This window comes from Gymnoscopelus braueri, assembly GCF_963280865.1.
Source record: "Gymnoscopelus braueri genome assembly, chromosome: 17".
Classification (NCBI taxonomy): domain Eukaryota; kingdom Metazoa; phylum Chordata; class Actinopteri; order Myctophiformes; family Myctophidae; genus Gymnoscopelus; species Gymnoscopelus braueri.
Window position 1 is genome coordinate 16,606,248 of NC_137617.1, and position 27,613 is coordinate 16,633,860.

At 39.9% G+C, this 27,613-nt stretch overlaps 1 protein-coding gene across 1 annotated transcript; it reads right to left on the reverse strand.

The window, feature by feature from the left end:
• Positions 1-47: 47 nt before the first annotated feature.
• Positions 48-27,613, reverse strand: LOC308105262 (integrin alpha-M-like). The gene is made up of 30 exons (XM_080455900.1): positions 27,508-27,613; positions 23,373-23,475; positions 23,085-23,200; positions 21,849-21,919; positions 21,480-21,594; positions 20,735-20,874; positions 18,671-18,816; positions 18,426-18,576; positions 17,220-17,367; positions 17,050-17,123; positions 16,342-16,465; positions 15,608-15,750; positions 15,372-15,518; positions 15,057-15,269; positions 14,791-14,924; positions 12,312-12,442; positions 12,050-12,207; positions 11,837-11,962; positions 11,457-11,530; positions 10,341-10,482; positions 9,392-9,490; positions 9,189-9,268; positions 9,005-9,100; positions 8,841-8,910; positions 8,627-8,725; positions 8,369-8,449; positions 7,585-7,695; positions 6,460-6,573; positions 4,980-5,090; positions 48-3,898 (listed from the first exon to the last, which is right to left on the reverse strand). Exons 1-30 carry the CDS (start codon positions 27,536-27,538, stop codon positions 3,794-3,796), a joined length of 3,453 nt encoding a protein of 1,150 aa, XP_080312026.1. The 5' UTR covers positions 27,539-27,613; the 3' UTR covers positions 48-3,793.

Sequence of the window (27,613 nt, forward strand, 5' to 3'; positions counted from 1 at the left end):
AGTTATTTTTATTCAGTGCTAACAGGCTGTGGTGAAGTAGACAAGATGTACCGAGTGCTGTGGTAAAGCTTCTGGGACGTATGTTAAGATGGAAGGACAAAAAATACAGTACTGTATATAGTCATTGTCTCTAAAATTATTTCTATTGATCAATTGTAACTGCGCTTCCCTTTTTCTAACACTAGTTCTCCTTTTGGGTTCACTTCCCCTTTCCCATCTCATCTTATCCACTTTTTGGTTTGAATTGATAGACTATTCATACACACGACAGATAGATACACAGATAGATAGATAGATAGATAGATACTTTATTAATCCCGAAGGAAATTAGTTCTGTTCAACAGCTCCAGTTGCCATACATTCATACATACATGCATCAATACAATGTAGCAAAAACAAATCATCTGTGCTTCACTACTGTGATCGAAACTCACTGAATGTGCTGGGGGGTGTGGCATCATCCAGTATGGATATTGTCTTAGCCAGAGTTCTCTTCTCTGCCATTGCCATCCACAGAGACGAGCTCAATCCCTATCAGCTTGTAAATGTATGTTTCATATAGGAACAATAAAATCTGCACGCCCGTTTTCAAAGATTTATTATAAAGGTGAGTGATGTTTTCTTGCTCAGACTTCAGACTTGAGAAGCCATGGTGCTCGAAACTTCACTCACTTTATAATAAATCTTTGAGAATGGGAGCTACCTAATTGTGTGCAGATTGTATTTCTTAAACTAGCACCCTGCCTAGTAGGTCTGGGGTGGGTGTCTTTTGCACTTTTTTTCTTTTTCTGAGCCATCTACCCCTCCCACTCACACATACACAGACACAGACACAGGATACAGTGCCCACGCACACAAACAAATGGCATGTTCAGTGGTAACAGTGAGCAAAGGCCATGACTTTGTTTTGATATAGGGCAGTGTATCATTTCTCATATCTCAGCCTATAGGCCTACTGTATATATCTGTCAGTCAGCTAATGAGGGGCCCGGGGACCACCAGGGGTCCTTGAGGGCGTTCCAGCAAAATGTGTTACTTACAGCATCACAATGACTTTAACCACTTTAAACCTAAAGTATTTCATACTTTGGCTATATAAACATGTCAGATCTACAAGCTCACAACACATGATGCGATGCGTTATGAGCATGTAGGTCTGCTATTTTTTAAAGGTTTTGAAAAAATATTGAACATAATTAACAAATATATTTGCTGAATGCTTGGACTTCCTTGGGGGTACTATCTTTTTCGTGTCCTATTATCACTGTCCACTTTAAATTGGAGCTATGCTACCACACCACATGTCACCTATTCAGACAGCAGGTCGCCACAACTTCCAGCATGCATATAGGCTTTGTTTCGTTTACTTTTAATTGTTCACTATACATTTGGCTCTTTGGGCCATATTTATTTTCTTTCAGCAATATTTCTGCTCAGTAGGCTCAGTTGCGAACCACACCGGAAGGGAACGCCATTAGCGAGTTTGAATTTCCTTACAGATCAACATGCCATGGATTCTCATCATTCAATCCTCTCGGGAATACAGTTTTTAAACTATAAATCCAATAGACTCTTCTGTTGAGAATTTCATAAATGTTTCCACCTCTCTCTGGTAGAGACACTTTTTCAATACCCTGGAACCTGAACGATGAGATATCATGCTTGAAGTCTTTAAAATGTACTGCTATTGGGTCATTTTTTATCATTTCTCCTTATGGAGCTTTTATGCACACTCATTCTTTGTTTTAACTGGCATGATGTTTTACCCATGTAGACAAGCCCCCATGGACATTTAATCAAATATATGACATGGGTAGTGGTACAGTACATGTGATGGAGTTGATCATTGATAGAGTATTTTCTCCCAGTATGGGGATGAGAAAAATGGTTCCCTTTGACCATCCTATTATACATTTGCCAATGATGCGCATTCGTGGTTGTGGCTTTTGCGTTTGCGTAGCTGTGTCTGTGTCGTTCATCCGGGTCCTACGCTGTACTGTCGAGTTAAAACCGTGCCTGTGCCTCTGCAGAAGCCGCACAGCCACACGGTTGCCAGGTTTGGAGCAGCCACGCAGCCACAGGGTTGCCAGGTTTCGTGCGACTAACAAGTAATACACACACAATTCGTTTGCTTCTTGCACTTTGCTTTCGCGGGGGTCCGAAGGGGTCTGCAATGTTTTGCGGGGGTCTCAAGACTCCCAGCGTCCGCGATGTATTTTTCTCTTTTTCTTTTTTTTTATCCCACGATTTTGTAACCCCAAAATAAGCGAGCCCTCACTAGAGCCCTGTGCGCGGCTAGGGGGCTACGGGCGCCCGGACCTCTAGTATTGTTACATTGGGCACAACCTCTAAACTTGTAGCAGCCATTTGGAAGAGGTTTTAGCAAGGCCTGTGTGCTCCTTTTGACTGATTTTATATCGGCATGTACATGGCTATCTCTAAGATTGCGTCCTCTTAATAGACTATTAGAGGTGGCTCTTTCAGATCTGCTGATATAGCTGGGTCTGATGATAATATGAGCCAATGTATTTTTTTTTGATAGTAGGTCCCAATGTATAACAGTTGGGGGTATAGGTTGTTCTGATCATAATTGAATATATCTTGATTTCTGCAGGGTCATTTGATAAGCTTCTTCCACACAATCATGTGGATAACCACATTCTAGAAACCTTTGTTTAATGTTTAATGATTTGTCCATAAAATCTTCAGTGGTGTGACAAATACGTCTGAGTCTGAAGAACTGGCTTTGTGGTAAACTACGTTTAAGGGGTGTAGGATTATACAGAAGTAAGTTGTTTCACACTGTTTCTGTTCTGTATAAAGTGGTACATAGTGTACCAGATTTCTTTCTTTACCCACATATCCAGGAAATGTACTCTATCCCTAGCATATTCTATTGTAGACTTAAAATTGGGGTATTTTTTATTGAGAAGTGTTACAAACTCATTCAATTTGTCTGTGTCCCCTTCAAAAAGACAGAAGATGTCATCAATATATCGGTACCATTTAGTGATTTTATCAATGAATGGATTCTCTGTGGGATTATAGATCATTTATCTTCAAAGAGACCAACATATAAATTGGCATAGCGCTCGGAGCAACCGTGCTGCCCATTGAACAACCATTGACCTGGAGATAATAGTCTTCTTCAAATTTGAAATAGTTGTTTCTTAATACAAATTCTGCTAGCTGTAGAATGAATTCATTTGGTGGCATGTCATTTGTTAGGCGATATTTACTAAGGTAGCATGCTAAAGATGATTGCCCCACCCTTGGTGGGGGATGCAGGTATATAAACAGGAGGCAATTTCCACTCACATTGTTGTCTCTGCCAGGCCGAAAGGCATGGCGAGAGTATGTTTTACCCCGTGTCCGTCCGTCCGTGTGTCCATCCGTCCGTCATTGTCTCCGCCAGGCCGAAAGGCATGGCGAGAGAGTATGTTTTAATGAACCAATTAATATAAAGCAAACAGTCAGAGTGAAGTTTTTTTTTTTCTTTTCTTTTTTTTGCCCCATGCCAACATAGTATTAAGCCAATACTGTATTAAGAAATGTACAGATGGCACAATGTTTTCTAACAGTAAGTACTGATCAAATGTGTTATTTGTCTGGTGTAGTAAAGTGGAATGACATTTTACCGTGTTATTATACAATTTCTCTGCAATGAAATGTAATGAGCAAGGATGAAATAAACAATAGAACAGAGTGGAATGATCCAATGCAATACAAAATACTATACATGAAGTACAGTCCATACTGCACATGGTTGAGTCCTTGATCTGTGACCTTATGTTCACTGTTGTTCCTCTGGTGGTTGTGCTCCACCATCTTCTGGACCTTGTCCTTCTCCACCCTGATCATCAATCATCTGCTTGTACTGACTCTTGAAAAACCCAGCCTGAGAGTAGGATACACCAACGTACACATGAGGAGAAAAACTAGCATAAATCCAGCAATGCAGCATTAAGCCTACATCATTAAACAATGACAAATTATTGAATGGCAAAAATAGCATGTGCCCGGAATTTCTGCGCTAATGCTGCATAAAACTGCGTCACCAATAACAGTAGGGGCCATCCTTGGGTTCATGATTGTGCACAGAAAAGTATATGGCAATAGTTTTCAAGATATGTTGTTTGGTACCAAAATGGTGGATGGACAGACAAACTGACAAACTGACTGACAGACACAGCGTCGTACATGACTGACATCACAGGCTGGTCACATGAAGTCAGACTTTCACATTCCACACTGGAACCACCATATTCCCATGTGAATCCAGACATCCATATGATTTTGTTTTATTCTAATTAACTAAATTATTAGTTAATTAAAGCTGCACTATGTAACTTTCCTCTTCTACCACGGATTTGAACCCGGTTTCCTGCGCAAGTGCTGACATTTTTACCATTGAGCTAATTAGAGCCTTCCTGCTTGCTCAGGGGATGAATTGAATCTTGACCATCAGGTCAAAATCTGTGTCAGATCCTGTGTCTGGGTGAGACATGACCTTTGCTTTGACACAATCTAAATGTCTCAATAGAAGAGCAGGGAGGCAAAATACAACCACCCCAATTGTATAAGTTATATTGTATTAACATACTCTACCATACAGATTGGACAAATTACATTTAATTTGTTAACCTACACATACAGTAGTGCCGCTTTAACATATTTCTATGTTTTCTTTTAGTTTTTTGAGGGGTCTGCGGCCAAATACATATCATTTTAGGTGTCCTTCACATGAAAACGTTTTGAGCACCACTGATATAGAAACATTTTTCAGAAAACTGTTAGGATTTAGAAGGCATTTTTAGAATTGGCCTCAGGTCTTAATGGGCTAAAGGAAATGATACAGTATGGGACATCATTGTGTGTATTATCATTCAGGAAGAAATGTCTTGTGCTTTCATCAAACAAAACAACCATAACTAATACCTTGAAATGAACATACAGTATATATACAGTGTATTTATTACCTTATATAAGCCAGCAGTGATCAAAGCCAAAAGAACAAGTCCTCCTACGGTTCCACCAATGATCCCGTTGGTGAGGTCTGTCTCAGTGTACACCTCTACTGTGGCCACAATCTGAGAACAACAATTAATTTCAACATCACGTTCAAAGTCCTCTAAATGAGTAAAACAGTAAAATGAATGTGTCACGGGGCAGCCCGTGCCCTATACATAGACACACTAAGTGGGAAGGGACAGTTTGTAGCATGATGTGATTTTTACCTATTCATTCAAATGTAGAAATAACACGGACTTCAGGGGTTCAAACTGTATGTTTATTTAAACACTGTTTATTGGAACTGATCTGAAATGTTTGTTTGTCACCTGGTCTTTCCTCTGCAGTACTGGCACCCTCTGAATCTGACTGGTAACTGCCGAAACAGAGCAGGCTAGTCAATTGGGTTTAAAGGTTTAATGACATTCACTTTTACACTACATTCAAAGTCTTTGTCCTGGTCCTTCAAAAGTGTACAAAAAGTTTTAAGTGAAAATTCCATTCCAGTGATCCATGGCAGGTGTTTTTCTCTCATATTTCTAAAGCCTTTTCAACTGCAATGAAAAAAGAAATCTTTGCCTGCGGGTGTCGCTGGTGAGGGATTTTGCCTGTCAATCATCGCCTCTGCTCCGCCCCCCCCCAAAGGAAAGGATAGGGGAGGGGAGGGGCGAGGAGGAGAGTGGGCGGGATTAATCGACTGTGACCTCACTGTCGAAGGGCCAAACTCAGATTACTTTTCAGCCTAATTATTCAGAAAACCCCAGACCACTGAAAATCCACTGAATGTTCTAAATTCAGTTTTTTTGGGTGTAATTGAGGTCATAAAACCCCAAATAAAACATTGAAAATAAAAAAAGTGAAAATGAATGTCATGATACCTTTAAGAAGGGGTGGAACGTGCCATGTACTGTAGAGGAGGAGGGGTGTTTGACTATGTTAATGAGCAAAGTATTTCTATGTCTTTTGAAGTAAATGCAAACCCAAAATGGTGTTTAGTTTAGGTACAACATCTATTTATGTGGTAGGTTATTTATTCATCAGATAGTTGTAAGCTTGTAGATAAGCTCAGTTTAAGGTTAATTGGTTCTGTGCTTGTGGTAGGATCCACTCCCTATTTAAGGGAGGCTGCAAGTGACAGTCAGTTAGTTGAACTTGGCAAGCAAAGCGTTAACAGCCGTGAGACAGAGCTGCCAGGGCCCTTAGTTAAGGGATAGCCTTTTTGTGCAGTCACTGTATGGTTTGTTGTCTTTAGTTATGCTTTAAGTAATTCTATAATTTGTGTAAGTCTATTTTTCCACGTTTTATTTATTTTTCATTATCTACCTGCTGCATATTCGACTGTTTCCCGGAGAATAAAACTCAACGATCTGCAAATTCTGAACTTGTTTGTTTTTGGAGCCTTGGCCGCTTGGTCAACCTTTACAGAATGTACTATCGACGCAACGTTACCTTTCGAACTGGGGGGTCGTTTTTAGACTCTGCTGAAAAGAAGATGTATTGGTCTCTGTCATACTCCAAAGTGGCTGTGCTGATCAAAAGGAATTTGGCCGACTGGAGACCAATCTGTGGGTCACAAGTAAAGAGGGAAGAAGATGAGGAGCGTTTTGCTCAAATTCAAAGCTCTGATCTTTACTGGCTTTAGTTTGCTTGTAATGATGGTAATCAAGGATGGTTGGTCACATTTCTGCCTAATGAGTGTCAATAAGGGCTAAAATGTGTATATTAGTGATGCATTGATCAGCTGTGACATCACCCAGAATGTAACATTCACCCACTCACAACCAACCAATGTAGTGGAAATAATAATGATTAAACCTGCATGAACCCAAATTTGAATCTGAGGAAAGATACGTGAATTATTTTTATTTGCCCAAGGATATGTAGGAGATACTTTAAATAATTTTAACCATCTTCAACCACCAATGATTATTTATTGTTTCAACTCAGTGTAAAATGTATTCTTGACATAGTTTGACATTACAGTTCCCTTACTTTACCAGTTGTGTAAAGTAACTAAGTACATTTACTCAAGTACTGTACTTAAGTACAATTTTGAGGTATTTTTCCTTTACTGGATTATTTTTCAATGTTCTGTACTTTTACTTCTACTCTACTACATCTCAGGGGCAAATATTGTACTTTTACTCTTATACAGTTTTTTTAAACTTTAGTTACTTTGCGTTTGCGGATATAAATTATTACATTATAGAACATACATAAACCACTTTAGCCCTAATTTATACCTATGCTTTTTGAAAATAGCAGATCTACAATCTCACAACGCTTCGCATCGCGACGCATTGTAAGCTTGTAGATCTGCTATTTTCAAACATTTTTGTACTTTTACTTTTGGTACTTTAAGTATATTTTGATGCCAATACTTTTGTACTTTTACTCAAGTAACATTTTGAACACAGGCCTTTCACTTGTAACAGGGTATTTTTATATTGTGGTATTGCTACTTTTACAAAAGAAATGTAGTACTTTTTACACCACTGTACTTTACCTACAGTAAATGGCAATATAATATAATGTTCAGTCTTGAATAAACACCACATATTTTAGAATATTTACCTGCTCTATCCATCCTGAGCTCAGGTTGGCAGAGATGTTGTAAACGTCATGCTGATCTTTCACCATGAACACGTTGCATCTGAACACTGTACACGTGGCAACGAAACAGTCCTATGGGCAAGTAAAGGACAAATTCAAAGCAAAATGTTATGAAATTGAATGTTTTCAGCATATATAACTAAATTGTATAATGAAGAAACCTTTGTCTGTCTGGAACCACGTTTTCTCCACAGTGGGTTGACCAAATGATCTGAACTTGCACACGGGCATTGACCATTAGTATATGCAGAGAGTGACGAAGCCAATTAGAACTTGTGTGAGCACTCCTCGAAGACTATAGGACCTGTAGTCGTGGTTGCAATCCCATAGTCCGGACGGACAGTGGGTGGAAATGACGTGTGTGTGTGTGTGTGTGTGTGTGTGTGTGTGTGTGTGTGTGTGTGTTTTTGTGTGTGTGTGTGTGTGTGTGTGTGTGTGTGTGTGTGTGTGTGTGTGTGTGTGTGTGTGTGTGTGTGTGTGTGTGTGTGTGTGTGTGTGTGTGTGTGTGTGTGTGTGTGTGTGTGTGTGTGTGTGTGTGTGTGTGTGTGTGTGTGTAAAAATACCCTAGCATCAGTGTTACCAGATATCGGCCTACTTTTTGGAAACACTGGTATGATTGTCTCTTGTTATAGCTATAATATTTTACGGTGTAGGGGTGTTCTTTTTGTTTGTATAGTGTCTAAATGGACCCCTTAGTCTGCAAAATAAAGTTGATTGATTGATTGATTGATATAGCCATATTTACCACTTCATGATTTTTCTTGATGTTATCTACAAAATCTGGAAGGTTAGGTTCCTCGTCCTTAGATCTGCTGCAGCCTGGAATCTGAAAGTTGGTTAGTCAAATGGAAAATATAACATTGGAGTCACATTGATAGCACATCAAATAACCCTAACTCGTTGAACTGAATCTGACATGAGAAACAGTTTTTCCACAGAGCAGTTTGAAGGTTGGTGTGTTTGAGTTCCAACATGCATTGAAGTGTCCATCCATGTAAGTTACCTTTATACTACCAGGATTCACCCAGATGTCTTTATCCCCAAGCCTCACCGGCACCTTGATGACCACAGTAACATTAAAGGCTCTCACATAATTTAAAACCTGAGGAGATAGGACATGATAGAAATAAGTATTCCTTGATGTCGCTTGATGTCACAACAGTAAACCTTAAAGCTGAATTGTTTAAATGAATATCAAATATTTAGAGATGTTTTACCGTAATTGATTGTGGAAGTGGTGTCTGCAGATTATTTTTTCCAAAGGTAAAATTGGTGTAGCTGAGTGAACTGAATAGAAATATATATTTTTTTTTTAAAGAATTGTTTTACTTTTTTTAACTTAAAAATAATGACTGTGTGAATGATAAGAAACAATGCAAACCTTGGATTGGAAATGGAAAGAAAAATGCTGTACTTCACATCAATCTCCTTCCACCGGTAAAAGGCCCACATTTTTGAGGAATGCTCGGCATTTCCGCTGAAACCAAAGAGAAATAATTCCTAGTAATGTAATAATAGAAAGCACTCAACCACACAGTGCAAGGTTTTCCACCAGACAACAGTACCTTGTTGCATTTGCAGTGATCAGCATCTTTCTGTCAAGTTTACTGTTGATATCTATCCCATAGGAGACAGTGAAAAAAGCCTAGAATGGAATGGATCAGACAAAGCCCTTTAAAACACTTAAGCCTATTCATCTAACAAAACAGTCAAAACAAACTTGCAGATAATGTGAGTAGAAGCTATGTCAGAAATCTAAAAGTTGAACCTTGGCATTGCTTTTGAAAATAGGCTTGTCAATGGTGCAGTCACTCATCCCACGTGATAAACCATCCTCACTGTCTATAGAGTTACATTCCACTCTTCCCTTGGTAAAGACAGAAAACCACAAAGCATGTTAATCACTGATAGAGTTATTTGATCTCTTATCTTAATTATCATAATGTGTCTAGGGTCCATTAACCTGGTTAAAATGTCCTATTAATATAATGGTTCCATATGGGCCTGTACGTCAGTCATGTTAAAAGTACTCTGTACTCACAGTCTCTGTGTCTATGCCAGCCAAGGTCAAAGTCATGCAGGCCTTTTCTGCGGTTATCTTATGTTTAGAGAACACTGTATCTAGATATTCTCTTCTACAGCTGTCTTTCCTTAGTGTCACCAAATCTCCACTGACCAGTGACAGGTCAGAAGCAGATGTCAAATGTGTTGACCCAGACACGGGGACGCTGTTTTTCCAAAAGATAAACTGTCACATCATCATCATACTCTTCATCATCTACCATCATCATCCTCATCTTCATCATCTTCATCTGACGACAACTAGCTCTCCACCAATGGCAGGATTACACCTCCGAAGGCTGGACGATTGATCTGTCATCCTATGATGTCATATGTTTATGTTACTGGACTGTTAAAGCCTCGTGCTTTCTCTGTTACACTACAGAGAGACGCGACCGATGATGCGGACCTGTGATACTGTAACCTTCTATTTCTCTCTGATCTGAATACAAACATGTTTCTTTGCACCCTTGGCTGTCTGAGTCTGGTTTTTCCTTATTGTCTCGTTATACAAATATGTGGTACTTTGTGTGGGTCATAAGGTGAAATCAACTCCATTAAGCACACATCTTTTTTGACGAATGAGAAGAATTTATTAAGGCTGAACTTTGGGTTAGTTATGTTGAATTGACGTTACCTTTGCAATACTGCCTTACCTGCTGTATGGTGAACTTCCTGTATGAGAGCCCAGGAGGGTATGTGAGAGTGACACGACTGTTGTACGAGTTCTCCTCTCTGTTCTCAACTGACACCATTACGTTCAACAGTTCATCTATGCCCACTTTAACTTCTGTAGAGCTGATGAAAAACAGAGAAGAAAAGTGTTATTACAGTATATCTTCTTAAGGGCTAGTACACACTGTAGGATATTTGGTCTAATTATGCTGTCGGGGACCTTTTTTGGCGCTCGGGGACAACCTTTTAATAGGTTGCAGGTACAGCATAAGGGGATATCATTCCTTTGTCACTTACTGTAGGCCTATAGAGTAGGTCTACATGTACATAAAGGTTCGTCATCATCAAGACTGGAATACGTTTTATCACCGTGGCATAATGCCCAAGGAAATGCTTCTGAACAGTGTTGCCAGATTTTGAGACAGAAATAAGCAACCAGGTTTATGAAAACAAGCCCAAAAGAAGCGACTAGGCCACATGAGCACTTCAAACCTATATACAAATACATTGGATATTTGAAAATAGCCAATACAAGTTCACATCTGTGAGGTTGTCAAAAATGTGAAAATTGTGGAATATCTTCCAAATCCACACAAATCTTGTATGGGAAGGGTCTGCGGACAAATATTAGTTTGGGGGTCCTTGCCATGAAAATGTTTGAGAACCACTGGTTTAAACAACATTAGGAAACAAGCACAAAGTCGGACAATAAGCGGACATGGCAACAGTGCTACTGAATTGCATTGCGCACTTGACTGGTTGACTTGTTTGTTTCAGAGAGAGAGAGAGAGAGAGAGGGAGGGAGAGGATTATTTAATGTCAATCAATAGTATCCTGTTGCGGTCTCGCGCATATATCACGGGAGTGAAACAAATGTATGTATCGGGTCTGGATCGCATCCTAGTCAACTCTTGCAGTGTGTGGTCCCTTGTCGGTGATCAATCGTATAGTGTGAAAACCACAACGATATATGACAGCCGATTTCAAGAAAGAGACTTGTTTAGTGTGAAATGCTTAACGATCTGACACTTTGATTTTGACTGGTTCATCAACAAAGTAACCACACTCTTAGAGGACATGTGTACATTATGTCTCACCTGGTAAAGTTGAAATCAACTTTGAGGTTGTCAGTACAGAGGTCATCAGTGCCACAGTTGATTTCAAACCCTAACTGTTGTACAAGGGAGGAAGTCAACCGTGTTAATTTCGTTTTCTTTAACAGCAATAATGACATGATGATCTTACAAACTGTTTGAACATGAATTTACTCTGAACTGGAAAGCCATAAAGCTAGCTACAGTATACAGATTATTTCAATTTCCAATCATTCTGGCTAATCTGCAAGCTCTAATGTCAAGCTCTCTTAGTCTGTCCTGTCTGTCTCAAACTCTACCATTGCATTCTACAGTAAATATTTGGACCTATGAAACGAAAGACAGACAGACAGACAGACAGACAGACAGACAGACAGACTTACAGGATGATAGGTGGTTGTCTGAGCTTGCTCTTCAAGGCTTGGACTGAGCTTGTCTGAAGATGGAACACCTTCAAAGGTGAATCTAAGTTCATTAGACAGTTCATTCAGAGCATCCTCTGGACAAGCCTGCAATGAGAGGGCATTATTATTATAGACCAACCTTCAATAAAGAAATATTTCTCTAATTCATGCTTATTTAGATTACCGACCTACCTCAATGTCAAATTTATGTGAAAAGCAGTGTGGCTTTGCCATGTCAAGGGTAAAAGACTTGAACAGCTCTCGTTGTTTTGGTGTCTCGATGTAAGCACGGTTGTTTGGAGTTTTGCGGGTTGAATCCAGCGTCAATGTATAATTAATCCGCGCTTGAGCTGGAACAGTTTAGACTTTCATTAAAAAGTTACTCCCAACAGAAAAGTATTTTAAATGCTAAAATGGCTCTGTGGTGTCTAGACTTTAAAAAAAAATCAAAAACCTGAGTGGCGAGTCATAGTGAAGCAGACTTTAGCTCTGTTTTTCAAGGGAGAATTGCAGTCTGGGTTGTTGGTGGGGATCTGAGCTGGGCTGAATGTCACCTGTGCTTCCACCATTACTATTGGCTTAGATCTGGAAATGGACAGAATCACTGGAATCACCTTTTACTTTACTCTCATTTACTTAGTAAGGGAAAGGGCAATAGTACAGAATTCACTTGATTAAGAGTACGATGGTGCAATAATCTAAAAGGAATACAGTATGACAAAATGATACATTTAAAAATGTTTCTTATGATTTTCTTTCTTATAACGTGCAGTCATCGTTTGCTAAAAGCAAATGCAAGACAGTCAACAATGTTCTCCATAATGCAATGATTACAAACAGAATGGTAGACTGGCTTCCAGGTCTGGTTCTATTACCCAAACTGGCAACAAGATATGGAGCTGTGTGTCCACAAGTTTGCACTTTTCTGGGCAGTGCAACAGTCACACTTATGGACAAACTTAGCTCCACAAGTCTGGACCCTACCCAGCACTCACACAACAATACCAGGTGTGTGCGTCACCCTGGAACACATTCTGGGCCAGTTTACTTTCATGGACCATGGAAACGGCTACATCATGGCCGTGAAGGACTATTTCACCAAGTGGCCAAAGACATATGCGGTTCTGGACCGCAGTACTGGTACCATGGCAGAGAAACTGGTTGCCAAGATGCTAATATGCCAAGCCTGTACACCCACAGTGCTGGTAGAGCGATTTCATCAAACCTTTGCTACCCAGCTCACCATCTTCTTTGACCGACAGCAGAAAGACTGGCCCTCCTCTTGGCCCCTGGTCCTGTGGTTATACCAAAACGTGCTGTTGGAGTCTATATTTGCATTCCAGTGGCTGCAGCACTGTCCTTGCATCAAAAGAGTGCCAGCCAAACACAAATGGCTATGGAGAGTTCAGACCGCTACATATGCATGTAGCGGTCACAACAAGCCCAAACAAAGTTGATGAGTCTCTGTTACACTGAAATTGGTGAGCAATACAATTCTGTGTTGCTGTGTTCATTGTGAACATTTTTGGTTGGTGTTTTTTTATTGTCTCCGTCAGGCCGAAAGGCATGGCGAGAGAGTATGTTTTGCCCCCTGTCCATCCGTCCGTGTGTCCGTGTGTCCGTGTGTCCGTCCGTCCGTCCTTCTTTCTGCGAGCAGCTAATCTCCGCCACCGTTGGCCCGGTCGCTGTGAAACTGCGCACACACACTCCCTGGATGCCACAGCAGAACCTCTGCCCCACATTTTTCAGATCAGCCTGTCATAGTGCCACCATGAGGCCGACTTTTGCAAAACACATTTTTGGATATTACTCCTACAGATTTTGTCCGAACAACACGCGAATCGGTATACAGTATCTCTATAGTCATGTGAACAACACGGATCTGTCCGATTTTCCATATTGCATCCTGATTGGCTAAGATTGGCTTCCAAAGTTTGCAGGATTCCTTTGTTTTGAACAAAATGCCTCAAATCATGAACGCAGCATGTGATTTCCATGAAATTTTCCACGTAGATTCCCACTTGGCCCAGTAAGAAATGCCACTTGAAAACTTTCACATCAGCCTCATGGTGGCGCTATAACAGGCCGATTCACGTTTTTACCTATAACTGCACCGATCTTCGTGCAACTTTGCAAGCACACTCCCTAAAGGCCAAGGAAAAACCTTTGCCCTGCATTTTCCACATCTGCCTTTTAGAGTGCCACCAGGAGGCTGACTTTTGTAAAACAAATGTTTCCCTCTTACTCCTTCAGATTCTGTCCAAAAAACACACAAATCTGTACACAGTATCTCTATAGTCATGTGATCAAGATGGATGTGTCCGATATTTCATATTCCATCCTACTTGCCTAACATTGGCTTCCAAAGTTTGCAGGATAGGTCAGTTTTTAACAAAATTCCTCAAATCATGAACGCAGTGTGCAATTTCTGTGAATTTTTGTACGCACATTCCCACTAGGCCAAGGAAGAAATGCCCCCCTTTTCACATTGGCCTGTTATAGCGCCACCAGCAGGTCTAATTTAGCAAAAATGCCTCAAATCATTAATGCAGTGTCCGATTGCTGTGAAAGGCAAAGGCCTAAGAAGAAATGACACTCTTTTCACATTGGCCTATTATTGCGCCACCAGGAGGCCATAATAACCTACCTGACCTGTCGGAGACTTGTGCTCCGAGGAGCACTTTTTCTAGTTTATCATATTATTAGAGTGGCACTAATAGATGAAATTGTGTCACATGTTTTCCTTTCAGATCAAGTAAAAAAAAAGAAAGTTGGATGAAAGGCCCTCTTTAGTGCCTTCTGTATGTAGAAGTTTTCAGATGTGTTAGAAACGGGCTCAAGCAATAGGTATAAAAGGGTTTGATGTCTTGAGGTAGAGGTATAGAAGACCAGAATAACACCAGGGATATAATTACACCATTCTTTATATTTACCTGAGTAGGAGGACAGCACCCTTTGAACCCACTGCCAAGTCAGGCAGCCTGTCTCCACTGAAGTCAAAAGAAGACTGGCTAATAGACAGACCAAAGAACCGCAGTCCAGGCTGGACATCAGAGCCAGGGATTCTCTAGATGAGGAAAAAAGGTAAGAGAATATTTTAAGAGATCAAGTTATAAGGCATGAGTTGCACGGTTTGAACCTGTCCAGAAAATGCAAAACGTTAAATGAATCCATGGCCACTGTATTGACTCTCACACACCTGTGAGTACATGGGATTGACTGTTTTTCTTCCATCACCATGGAAAATATAGATGCTTCCTTGACCATCATTCTCTAGTGGTGCTCCCACAGCCAAATCATTGAGTCCATCACTGTTGAGATCAGGCAGTGGAGCAAGAGAGGAACCAAACCTTCCTCTTTCTCCTGAAACACCTTTCAACACTGTTTGTCTATCGGATAGACAATCAACTCTCTGATGGGAAAACAGAAAAACAGGAATGAGATTCATCATTTGAATTCTCATACCTGAGGTCAAATGTATGCATTTGATGACAGAAAGTTAAACATTATTTACCGTGTGAGTAAGGCTACAGACGTAAACCCTGCCCTCTCGATCTTTCTCCGTGAATGAAGGAGCAGATATGAGGATTATGTCAGTGTATCCCATTTGATCCACATCCATGGTACAAACCTCTGCCCCAAAATATGCCCCAATCTGGAACTGAGAAAGGCAAAAATCTTTCATGAAGAATCATGAAGAAAAATATATATTTTCCTTCATGTTTTGAGAATAATATTTGGAGCACAAACCTGTGGATCTGTTGAAGGGTCAATCTGTTGGGGGGTTTTGCTGGAGGAGAACACCAATACCATCCCCATGTGTTTATATCTTGGAGCACCTACAATGGTGAGAATGCCACTTCTTCTTGTGTTTGCAATTGCCATGGAGTAACCTAGGAGAAAACAGCACTGAGTAAACGTTAAGTACTTGATTTTTGAAAGAATTAATGATGCTTAGGGTGCATGTAGGTGTTGCTAATGCTGATTATCACATGACCTTCTTACCAAGAAAAACAAACTGTGGTGTGACTTAGGGCATTCCCCGAATAGTCGAATATTCGAATATCAAACCGACTATTCGACTATCAAACCACTATTCGATTATTCTATAATTATTTTTTTGATTTTTTTTTTTTGGCTTTTCTACAGCAGACACGCAGCTGTGAGCTCTGGTGTGACGTCAACTCGCATTCCTTGAGTCGAGTCATCAATGCCATCAATTTATTATTTTATTTTTTATAATCAAATCGATTAATCGAATATTCGAATACTTATAGGTCGAATAATTCGAATGCTAAAAATCACTATTTGTGAATGCCCTAGTGTGACTACAGTCACTAAACAATGACATCCATATGGATAGAAGTCTTATGTAACATGCAGAAGATTGAAGTCTTTCATTATAGATACAGGCATTTCTATACTTGGTGGTGGTAACAGCATACAATATAGTAACATTATAAGAAGTTAATTTACTTTCTCACCAAGATAGCTGTCAGGAACCATATTGGTAAGCTCCTTGAAGTTTTCCCTCTGGCCTCGTGTTGATATTTCCTGATAGCTCCCTCTCCATTGGAAGGCACCAACAGCTGCCATCTGGAATCCTCCCTATAGGTACAATAAAATGATACTTTTATGGAACAATTTCTTCTATATTTTTTGTTAGGGTTGTCACTAATATCACAGGTTGTGCCTTACCTCCTTCAGAATTGTAATATCACAGGCTGCAAAATGGAGTGGGCCTAATATACTTTGTTAAAACTATCCTAAAATGTAACAATAATAGCATGCAATTACTAATCCAGGCTGCATAATGGAGCCTGAGGTGGTATGTAAATAGTGGTAATGAAAAAACTGCACTATAGAAGCATGATCCAGTGAATTTCCCTCAGGATAAATAAAGGCCTGAGTGCCTGCCCACCCGCCCACCCACCCATCCATCCATCCATCCATCCATCCATCCATCCATCCATCCATCCATCCATCCATCAGCATGTAATTATCTCTGCCAGGCCGGGAGGCGAAGATTATGTTTTGTCCATGTGTATTTCAGGTTTACCAACATTCAAAACTTGCCATTCACCTCCAGATGTTTTTTTTTTTCCCATATGCTGAGTACCCCTCATACCAATTCACATGACCAAGAATAGGGTTATGTGTGTAGAAACAACTAAACAAATGTTTTCGATTACCCCAGGTACATAAGCAGCACTGAATCCCTCTTGAGCCATTTCCAGTTTCAATGAGCCACCGCTTGTCTGAGATCCTGTGAAGACATAATAAATCAACAAGAAATATCTCACTACTCAATTATGAATGGGGGAAAAAAAGATTTTATTTGGACGTTGGAACTATAAAGTACCTTCAATTGAAAAGATGCTGTTCTGCAAAGCCTCCTTGATTCCATCAAGAGCTTGAAAGTTGGTCACTCGAAACACGTGTTTTGACGGATCGGTTGCAATGGTGTCCAACTCTAATTTTGCATAATAATCATCAAAAGCACTTCCAACCTAAGGATACCAAGATACAGTGTTTACAATGTTTTAATGACAATGTTACTGTTTATATGAAGTAATTGGTTAATAATTCTTTGCTCATCTCGACATTGATATTGTAGATTCAAAACTGAGCATGTCCTGAAACTAAATAGTATTCACAGTGAATCCTGGGTAGTGAGGCTACTATTAATAATTCTAGTTCATCACTTACTGTAGGTTTTTATAGTCATGTCCTATGACCAATATTAATTAGATCTACAATACACTGCCGATATTTGATACAAATAGAAACATTTGATCCAAAGTCATTTGTATTAAGTGTGTCCAGACCATAGATACAGTATAAAATTATTAAGTACAGTAATAATCCTAGTTCTATTTATGTGCACCTACTTTGCTGGGGGACCCGATAATGCAAATTGCTATGGAGATACCATAAACAACACATATAAGCATCATATTTGTATTAAGTAATCACATCACAGAGGCCCCATATGGATTGAATACTTCTTTGCTGTGTTTGACACTAAAGCAGTGTTGCTATTATACAGTGTATTATATGCTAATGCCATTCTCTCTAAGCCAATGCCTATCTACAGTATAGTGCTGTTCTTGCACACGTTTTCTGCACTTTACATACTTCATACTTTATTACTTATTACTACTTAGTACACTTATATTATAACCCTTATTGCCTACTTGTGTTATACCTTGTTTTAGTTATACCATCATGTTGGACATTGTTAGCTCAGTCTGGCAGAGCCTGCCACAGCAACATTTAACTGTTTGAGCATGTAACAAATCTTGAATGGAAAAGTATTTTCTATGAATGGATTTCAATGGTCCAGACTTTAGTATCAGTAGATACTAATGTCTGTCTGGGCTACATTCTTAGCCACTGTGGGTTAGGGTCCTCTGGCTCTGCTAATAGCTGCCTCAGTGGCCTGTACTCTCAGTGGTATAATAAGCTACAGGTATGTGGAAATTAGAATTAATTTCTGGTATTCTTCATTAAAAAATATATTTTTAGTACATACATTTTTAAATGATGAGTAAGACTAACAACTTACCCCAATGGCAAATCGAACAATGCCTTCCCTTGCAGCTAGGGCAGCAGCATTTGATAAGTCTTCTCTGTCATTAGACGCTCCATCAGTAATGACTATCAGGAACTTGTTCACATTTGGTCTGGATCCTCTATTTCTTGAAAAAACACCTTGCCTGTTGGAATAAAATAAAATAAAAACGTTCATGCTAAACTCTTGTCATAAAATGTTCGACATTTGTGTTATGTTGTTAATATAAGGGTACTTACACAACATGTTGAATTGCTTTAGCTGTAAACGTCCATCCTTTTTGTTGACTAATACGATCAATTTGAGATTGCCAAGATCCTGAGGTGGCAAAATTGTCAAAATAATTGTGGATGTAGGGGTCTGTAGAGTACTGGGCAACTGCGAACTGCAAACACAGGTACAATAGAAAAAGATTGAACTCACTGTTTAGTTTAGTTTAGTTTAGTTTTGTTCTCAAACGTCTGGTAGACGTTCGTCTAACACTGAGTTTTTATGTACAACTCTTGTAGTTACGTATCGCACTGTAGTTGTTTTGGTTTTTGGCACGCTGAAATCTAAATCCTGTTATAAACCTGGAACCTACAGTATGGTGCAAGATGCTTATTAGCCTGCCCACATCAATGCATGGCTGTTTATTCGAATCACTCCTGTCTGTGAACTAAATCATGAAAAAAATCGACAATGATCAGTAGGTCACAATCAAGGTCATGGTCAAAATAACATAATCAGTCATATCTCAGGAAAGGAGAAATGTAGAACGAGACATTTTGGTGGGTTTATGTGTTATTTTTCTTTATAGTATTTGTGTTTTTCTACAATACTGTACATCCATGCTGTTTTTTATTCATAGCAAACTGTACCTGTGTCTAGAATTAACAAAACTATTTTATTTAACAAAAATAGTTACAACTTAAGAGAACAAATCATGCTTCAAGACATTGATTTGCATTAAAAAAAATCATGATTTAACAAGTGATTAATATAGTGCAGTGTTTCCCCATATGCATTTAACAGAGGCGCTAACAGTAGCAGAGAGCTACAATATCATAATAATGTTAGAACTCAGCTGGTCCGTACTGCAGTAACAGTCATTTTAATTGGTATATAAAATGTTTGCAGTTGTGGTTTACCCATATGTAAATAGACCAGATCAGAATGTTTGTAAACAAACGTGTGGATCGGTATTTCTGGGTAGAATGTCTATCGTTATCTACACAATAAAAAATCCAGAGTCCAGAACATTATATATGTCTACAGTATATGTGGATATGTGGATATTAAGAACAAAATAATATATTTCTAATAGTCCATACCAATATCATAAGGGTCCTGTTCTTCCAGATATAAGGTTAGTGAATAATACTGCCATTATCTACCCGGAAATACATTTTGGTTGTGATGTCATGATGATTTGGTCTATAATGACAATTGGAAAGTCCCTGGTCTCTTTGGCCCTAAGAACAGTGGTTCTCAAACTTTTTCATGTCAAGGACCCCCAAAATGATATGTATTTGGCTGCTGACCCCCCATCTAAAAAATATTTTGTGCCTGGGATGTTTAAAAAAAAAGTAGATCTACAAGCTCATAGCTTGTAGATCTGGTATTTTTGCCAGACCCAAGGGGTCGGGCTTACATGAGGCTTTGTACCTGTTTCGTCCATACATGGGCAGGGGCCATTTGTCCTCCGGCCCCAGCCAAAAAAAGGTTTGTGACGTCCCCTTTCATCACGAACTATTCATGACATCATGAACTTCAGTTATAAAGTGGTTTGTAGGTGTGTTACATACTAGGACTTCATTTTGGGTCTGGCAGAACCAGGTCTCCTGGTCTTGTTTAATAGCCAAAGTATAAAATAATGGTTAATATTGGTTAAAATGATTGTGACGCTAAATTAACACATTTATCTGGGGACCCCCTGTTACTCCCCCCCCCCCCCCCCCCAAGGACCCCGGACCCCACTTTGAGAACCAATGCTTTAGAACGTCACTAGACATGGGAACAATGAAAATAGGGAATGCACTGTTTTGCAATACCCGTTATACCCGTTGTCATAGCACCCGTTTTAACCGTCTGTCTGTCTGTCTGCGTCCCTTTTGTGGCTACATGGAGATCTCTGTATGTCTGTCTAACTGTATCCCTTTTACAGTCGACTCGACACCGGGCACTGCACTCCCTCGGGTCGTCTGCGACGCGTGTATCGAATTTGAAGTCGGTGGGTCGAACGGTTCTCGAGATACGTGGATTACGTATTGGGGGAAAATCCTCCTGGGGGGATTTTACTTGACCAATTATACTAGTCTCACCTGTAGGAGTGTAGTTTTTGTCATTAGCGAGGTAATCACACTTTTAACAAAAGTCTTCATTTGTATGAAATCAGAGGAGGAAACACTGCCTGAGCCATCCAGTAAGAATGCAATATCTGCTGCCCCCCCTGCAGGACACTCTGTTAAAAGATAAGAAGAAAAGAATTAGGGCATATAGTCATCTTTTGTTTGTTGTACTCTGCTGTTTCTCTGCAACCTTTACATAATATTGATATTACAGTATTTTCTTAAAGGAGCACTTCACCCACTCTCAACCTTACCTTCATATAATTGGTCCTCACTAATGCTCATTATAAGATGTCACAATGTCTTTCTACTCACTTTGTCTCTTTGGTGGGCTATGGACAGTTCAGAAACCTGCCTACCAATGACATCATCAGTGGGGATTCCAAGCTAATAGAAACAACGGTCTTTCTCTTCCTGGAAAGTTAGCATGTTGAAATAGAAGCCATTGTTCTTGAATTAAGGAACTGTCCACAGCCCTCCTCCGAAACACAGACCGAGACAAAAATGGTACCATCTTAGTGAGGAACAATATGAAGATAGGTTGAAAAAGGGGGAAGTAGTGTGTGTGTGTGTGTGTGTGTGTGTGTGTGTGTGTGTGTGTGTGTGTGTGTGTGTGTGTGTGTGTGTGTGTGTGTGTGTGTGTGTGTGTGTGTGTGTGTGTGTGTGTGTGTGTGTGTGTGTGTCAGTACTTGTATTTAAATCAACATACAGTTTTTACCTTCAAGAGATGATGGCACAGATGATCCAACCCTGTCATCTGCACTTATCTCTAAGCACACACCGTTGTATGTGGTGATAGTTGTGCACTCTCTTGGAATGGTTGGACCACATGCCTGGAATGGGAGAACAGAATATCTGAACTCAATGTACTTTTTTTTTTTTTTGTGGAGAAGTTACACTGTCACAGGGATATATATATAAGAGAGAGAGATAGAGAGAGAGAGAGAGAGAGAGAGAGAGACTTACTGTAGATGATTAGGAATATTTTGTACTTAGGAATAATTTGACAAAATACTTTCAAAACACAAGTGATAATATAATATAGTGTAATAATAGTGTTTAATATAACTGCAGTTAATTAACTCACTATTGTCTTTCCTGTGGTAGGGTCATTTGTCATTGTCAAGCCAAGGGACATGTTCACTGCAAAATCTGGCACTGTATTTAACATAACAGGAAGATGTACAGATTAAATGTACAGATTAAAATCACAAAGTCACAAATGAAATCCCTTCCCTGTTACATCGTCAGTCAAACATTCAGTATCTATTTCTGAGTAGTCTGCCATCATCTTATTATGTCAGGATTCCTCTAAATACTTGTTACCTTTACATGAATACATATCCAATATTATTATTGTAGAAGTTTTGTTCTAAAATCCCGTAGTCACCACTTGAACAGGTCCGCCAGGTTAGGTAGGTTATTGTGGCCTCCTGGTGGCGCTATATTAGGCCAATTAGAAAAGGGTGCCATTTCTTCTTAGGCCTTTCACGGCAATCGGACACTGCATTCATGATTTGAAAATGTGTTTTGCTAAATTACTGTAGACCTGCTGGTGCCGCTATAACAGGCCAATGTGAAAAGGGTGGCATTTCTTCCTCTGCCTAGTGGGAATGTGCGTGCAAACTTTCACGAAATAGCACGCTGCGTTCATGATTTGAGGCATTTTGTTCAAAGCAGACCTATCCTGCAAACTTTGGAAGCCAATGTTAGCCAATTAGGATGGAATATGAAATATCGGACAGATCCATGTTGATCACATGACTATGTGTACCGATTTGCGTGATGTTTGGACAAAATCTGTAGGAGTAATGTGTTTTGCAAAAATTGGCCTCCTGGTGGCGCTATAATAGGCCAATCTGAAAGATTCGGGGCAGAGGTTAGGCTTTGGGATCCAGGGAGTGTGTGTGCACAGTTTCGCAGCGACCGGGCCAACAGTGCCAGAGATTAGTTGTTCACAGACAGACACAGACACACACACACACACACACACACACACACACACACACACACACACACACACACACGGATGCACACACGGATGCACACACGGATGCACGGACACACACACGGACGGATGGACAGACAGGGTGCAAAACATAGTCTCGGCCATGCCTTTTGTCCTGGCGGAGACAATAATTACAAATCACGTTACTTGGTTAAACTGTCAAGAAACTGAAGTTGTTTATAAGTAACTTTAAATCACAATTGCGGCTGAGACCATTTGTACTGAATAATGAACATCATGTAATGATGATTCAGTTTCTCAAAAATGGCATATCATTTTTAATTAACTTTTTATGTTGATGTTAATGTTGCCTACCTCTAATAGACATGGGGCTGCATGACTCTGTAGAACACTTATATATTTGGCCGCTCCTGTCTTGTGAAAGACGTGCAGTGGGTGCACTGACCAGTATGCTGGGAGCAATCCTTGACCTGAAAAGTGTTTTAAAAAAAATATTGAATACATCCAGAAATGTAATTTTCTGAAACTTATCCAGTGGCAATTAGTGATCATGGGGAGGAATTAGTGTGATGTGTAAAAGGAAAAAGATGACAATCATGTCTGTGTTTTAGACTGTTCAGTCTCTGTCTTTATTTACAGTACCTTGATTGTCTTTGAACCACCTTGTATCCAAATGCATCACCAGGTGAACTCAACGATTTCCAAACCACAGGATCAATGTTAAAACCAAATGCAGCTTGGAACACTGAGCAAAAACAAGCACAAAACAGCTCATCAAAGTAATATAATTAAGAAATGTTATGTTATGTCCATGCCAGCAGCCTGTACTGTACTGTATATTCATACAGGTGACATTTGTCAAGTTTGAAACTCCCTGCGTGAAGTGGAGAGAAGCTGTAGGAGACACTCTCAAATGTATTGGCTATCATTTTTGTTTTTATATCGGTGTCATTTATACCAAATCTCACAGCAGACAAATTTGAGCAAACTGGTTAACAACTTTCCTTAGCAACATTTTGTTGTAAAAAGCTCAACTACAAGTGAAAGTTGCTCAGTCAAATTTGTACTTGAGTTAAAGTGCTGGTGTATTCAGAAGTACATGCTTTAGACAAGTTTAAAAAATATATCAATAATAGTGAAAATAGCAGATCTAAAGCTCACAATGTGCCATTGTGTCGCGATGCAATGCGTTGTGAGCTTGTAGATCTGCTATGTTCACTATATTTGAAATAGGGCTTAAGTGGTTAATTCATAATGCACTTTTTGCCTTCCTAGAAATGTACAGTAGTAGATGTCAAAAGTATCTGTCTTTGAAATCGAGTGGAGTGAAAGTATCCAAAATACAAATAATCAAGCAAAGTACAGATACTCAAATATTTACTTAAGTACTAGTCTAAATCATCCTCTTCGTTACTGTCCACCACTGGTTATAGCAACAGTGGTTTATGTTTGCTATTGGATTATTGTCTCCGCCAGGCCGAAAGGCATGGCGAGAGAGTATGTTTTACCCCCTGTCCGTCCGTGTGTCCGTTTGTGTGTCCGTCCGTCCATCTGTCTGTGAACAGCTAATCTCAGGCACCGTTGGCCCGGTCGCTGCGAAACTGTGCACACACACTCCCTGGATGCCAAATATTTCACATGGGCCTGTTATAGCGCCACCAGGAGGCCGATTTGTGAAAAACCCTTTTTTTTTTATTACTCCTACAGATTTTATCCAAACATCACACAAATCGGTACACAGTATCTCTATAGTCATGTGATCAAGACGGATCTGTCTGATTTTCCACATTCCATCCTGATTGGCTAAGGTTGGCTTCCAAAGTTTGCAGGATTGGTCCATTTTGAACAAAATGCCTCAAATCATGAACGCAGCTTGCGATTTCCGTGAAATTTCACACGCACATTCCCACTAGGCCGAGGAACAAATGCCACTTGAACGTTTTCAAATCAGCCTCATGGTGGCGCTATAAAAGGCCAATTTGCATTTTTAACTGTAACTGCACCGATCTGCGTGAAACTTTGCACGCATACTCCCTAGAGGCCAAGGAAAAACATCTGCCCTGCATTTTTCACATTAGCCTTTTATAGCGCCACCAGGAGGCCGACTTATGTAAAACACATATTTTGAGATTAAGCTTTCATATTTTATCCAAATTTCACGCAAATCGGTACACATGATCTCTATAGTCATGTGATCAAGATGGGTCTATTTGATTTTTCATATTCCATCCTGATTGGCTAACATTGACATCTAAAGTTTGCAGGAGTGGCCCGTTTTGAACAAAATGCCGCAAATCATGAACGCAGCGTCCGATTGTGGTGGAACTTTGCACGCACATTCGCACTACGTTGAAGAACAAACGCCACCCTTTTCACATTGCCCTATTATAGCGCCACCAGGAGGCCGATTCTTATTATTTATATTACTCCTACACATTTTGTCCAAACATCATGCAAATCAGTACACATTATCTCTATAGTCAAGTGATCAAGATGGTTCCGTTCGATTTCCATCCTGATTGGCAAATTCTGAACATTGCTGGCCCACAATAACCTACCTGACCTGGTGGAGACCTGTGCTCCGAGGAGCACTTTTTCTAGTTATTATTATTATTATTTTAAAGTTTGCATATAGGACTGTAAATTGTTGAAAATACTTATTTTAAATACTATTAGTTTATGATGTCTTACGTTCTTAAGTATGCCACATGCCAGGTTATACCAGCATGTTGATTTCAAGCTGTGTTCGAAAATACCGCCTACATGTACTGTATGTGCCGCCAGACTATCAACCTGACTGCTTAACTAACTTGTGCATAAGTTTGGAAGTAATAACATTATTGTATTCATTATGACTTACAGTTCATATTCATAACTAGAAAAAGTGCTCCTCGGAGCACAGGTCTCCGCCAGGTCAGGTAGGTTATAGTGGCCTCCTGGTGGCGCTATAATAGGCCAATGTGAAAAGGGTGGCATTTCTTCCTCGGCCTAGTGGGAATATGTGTGCATTCATGATTTGAGGCATTTTGTTGCAAAAATTTGTTTTGCTAAGTTAGACCTGCTGGTGGCACTATAACAGGGCATTGTGAAAAGGGTGGCATTTCTTCCTCAGCCTAGTGGGAATGTACGTGCAAATTTTCAAGGAATTCGCACGCTGCGTTCATGATTTGAGACATTTTGTTCAAAATGGACCAATCCTGCAAACTTTGGAAGGCAACCTTAGCCAATCAGGATGGAATATGAAATATCGGACTGATGCGTCTTGATCACATGACTATAGAGATACTGTGTACCGATTTACGTGATGTTTGGATAAAATCTGTAGGAGTAATATCCAAAGATGGGTTTTGCACAAATCGGCCTCCTGGTGGCACTATAACAGGCCCATGTGAAAAATGTGGCATCTAGGGAGTGTGTGTGCACAGTTTCGCAGCGACCGGGCCAACGGTGCGAGAGATTAGCTGTTCACAGACAGATGGACACACGGACGGACGGACGGACGGACACACGGACACACGGACGGACGGACAGGGGGTAAAACATACTCTCTCGCCATGCCTTTCAGCCTGGCGGAGACAATAATCTTTGTGTACAATTGAATGTGATATTTCTTAATGTTGGTATTGAAGTAAAGCATTTATTTGTTTCCCCCTAACATATTGTTTGGAATCATTACCCCAATCGTTACACCCTTACCGAAAATGTTGTATGTTGAATGTTACTGAGAGCAATTTTTAGATTGTGGTCAATTGTTCCTTTTCCTGTTGTGACTCATATGAACCATAAAGCAAACACACACACACACACACACACACACACACACACACACACACACACACACACACACACAACCACACACACACACACACACACACACACACACACACACACACACACACACACACACACACACACACACACACACACACACACACACACACACACACACACACACACACACACATCTGTACCAATGCACCAAGTGATTGTATTTTGTTTTCACTTTCCTTATAAGGTAGCAAGGCAGCAACATTTTGCAGGAAATGTATTTTTTCTTTTAACAAATTACAACACCCTGTTGTTGGTAAAGGTGAGAAATACAGACATTCAAAGATGTGAGTATCTGAGCATTGGCCTTTCAACCATGACCTTACATATCAACAGCATATTAAGTTATGTGTTAGCGAGAAACTGATTAACACACACATGCACACACATAATCTTCGGCCTGGCAGATATAACAACTGGGACAAATGTTTCAAAGCTTGTAGGTATGGCGTGTGTGTGTGTGTGTGTGTGTGTGTGTGTGTGTGTGTGTGTGTGTGTGTGTGTGTGTGTGTGTGTGTGTGTGTGTGTGTGTGTGTGTGTCATTTTCCTCAAGGACCCATAAGTTCCGCCTCTTAAATATCCCACAATTTTTTATTATACGAAGAAATCCCTTAAATCCCTACTCATAGGATTTTTTGCAATCTGCACCAAACTTTCACACAATCTAGGGAACAATATCTAAAATCCCAGTTGATGAAAAGCTGGTACATAAAAAAAAGAAGTCTCCATGAGAAAATGAAATTATACATTTCCAGCAAGGCAAAAACATCCGACATCCAGCATAAAATCAACTACAACACTGATTCTATTGACATGCTTTTACTGTATACAAACTCAGCAGCTTATACTTGAACACGTTTTTTAAATACAGCCACTACATCTTCATTGAAATAGTTCATATACTAGTTCAATAAACTGTCCATTTGATAAATGATGTTGATATACTCACAGAGGATTACACAAGGCAAAGCGTGACCCATCCTCTCCTGTGATGAACAACTCGGAAAAACCTTTCTGCTTCTTATTCACAGGGAATTAATAGCTACTGCTGTGTT

Bases quoted from the DNA above. Each gene is read 5' to 3' on its own strand.
- LOC308105262 (XM_080455900.1), bottom strand. From the start codon at position 27,538: ATGGGTCACGCTTTGCCTTGTGTAATCCTCT. The intron at 12,208-12,311 runs GTTTTTGATTTT...AAACTGTTCCAG, and splicing joins CACTATGACTCGCCACTCAG to CTCAAGCGCGGATTAATTAT. The intron at 11,963-12,049 runs GTAGGTCGGTAA...CTCTCATTGCAG, and splicing joins CACATAAATTTGACATTGAG to GCTTGTCCAGAGGATGCTCT.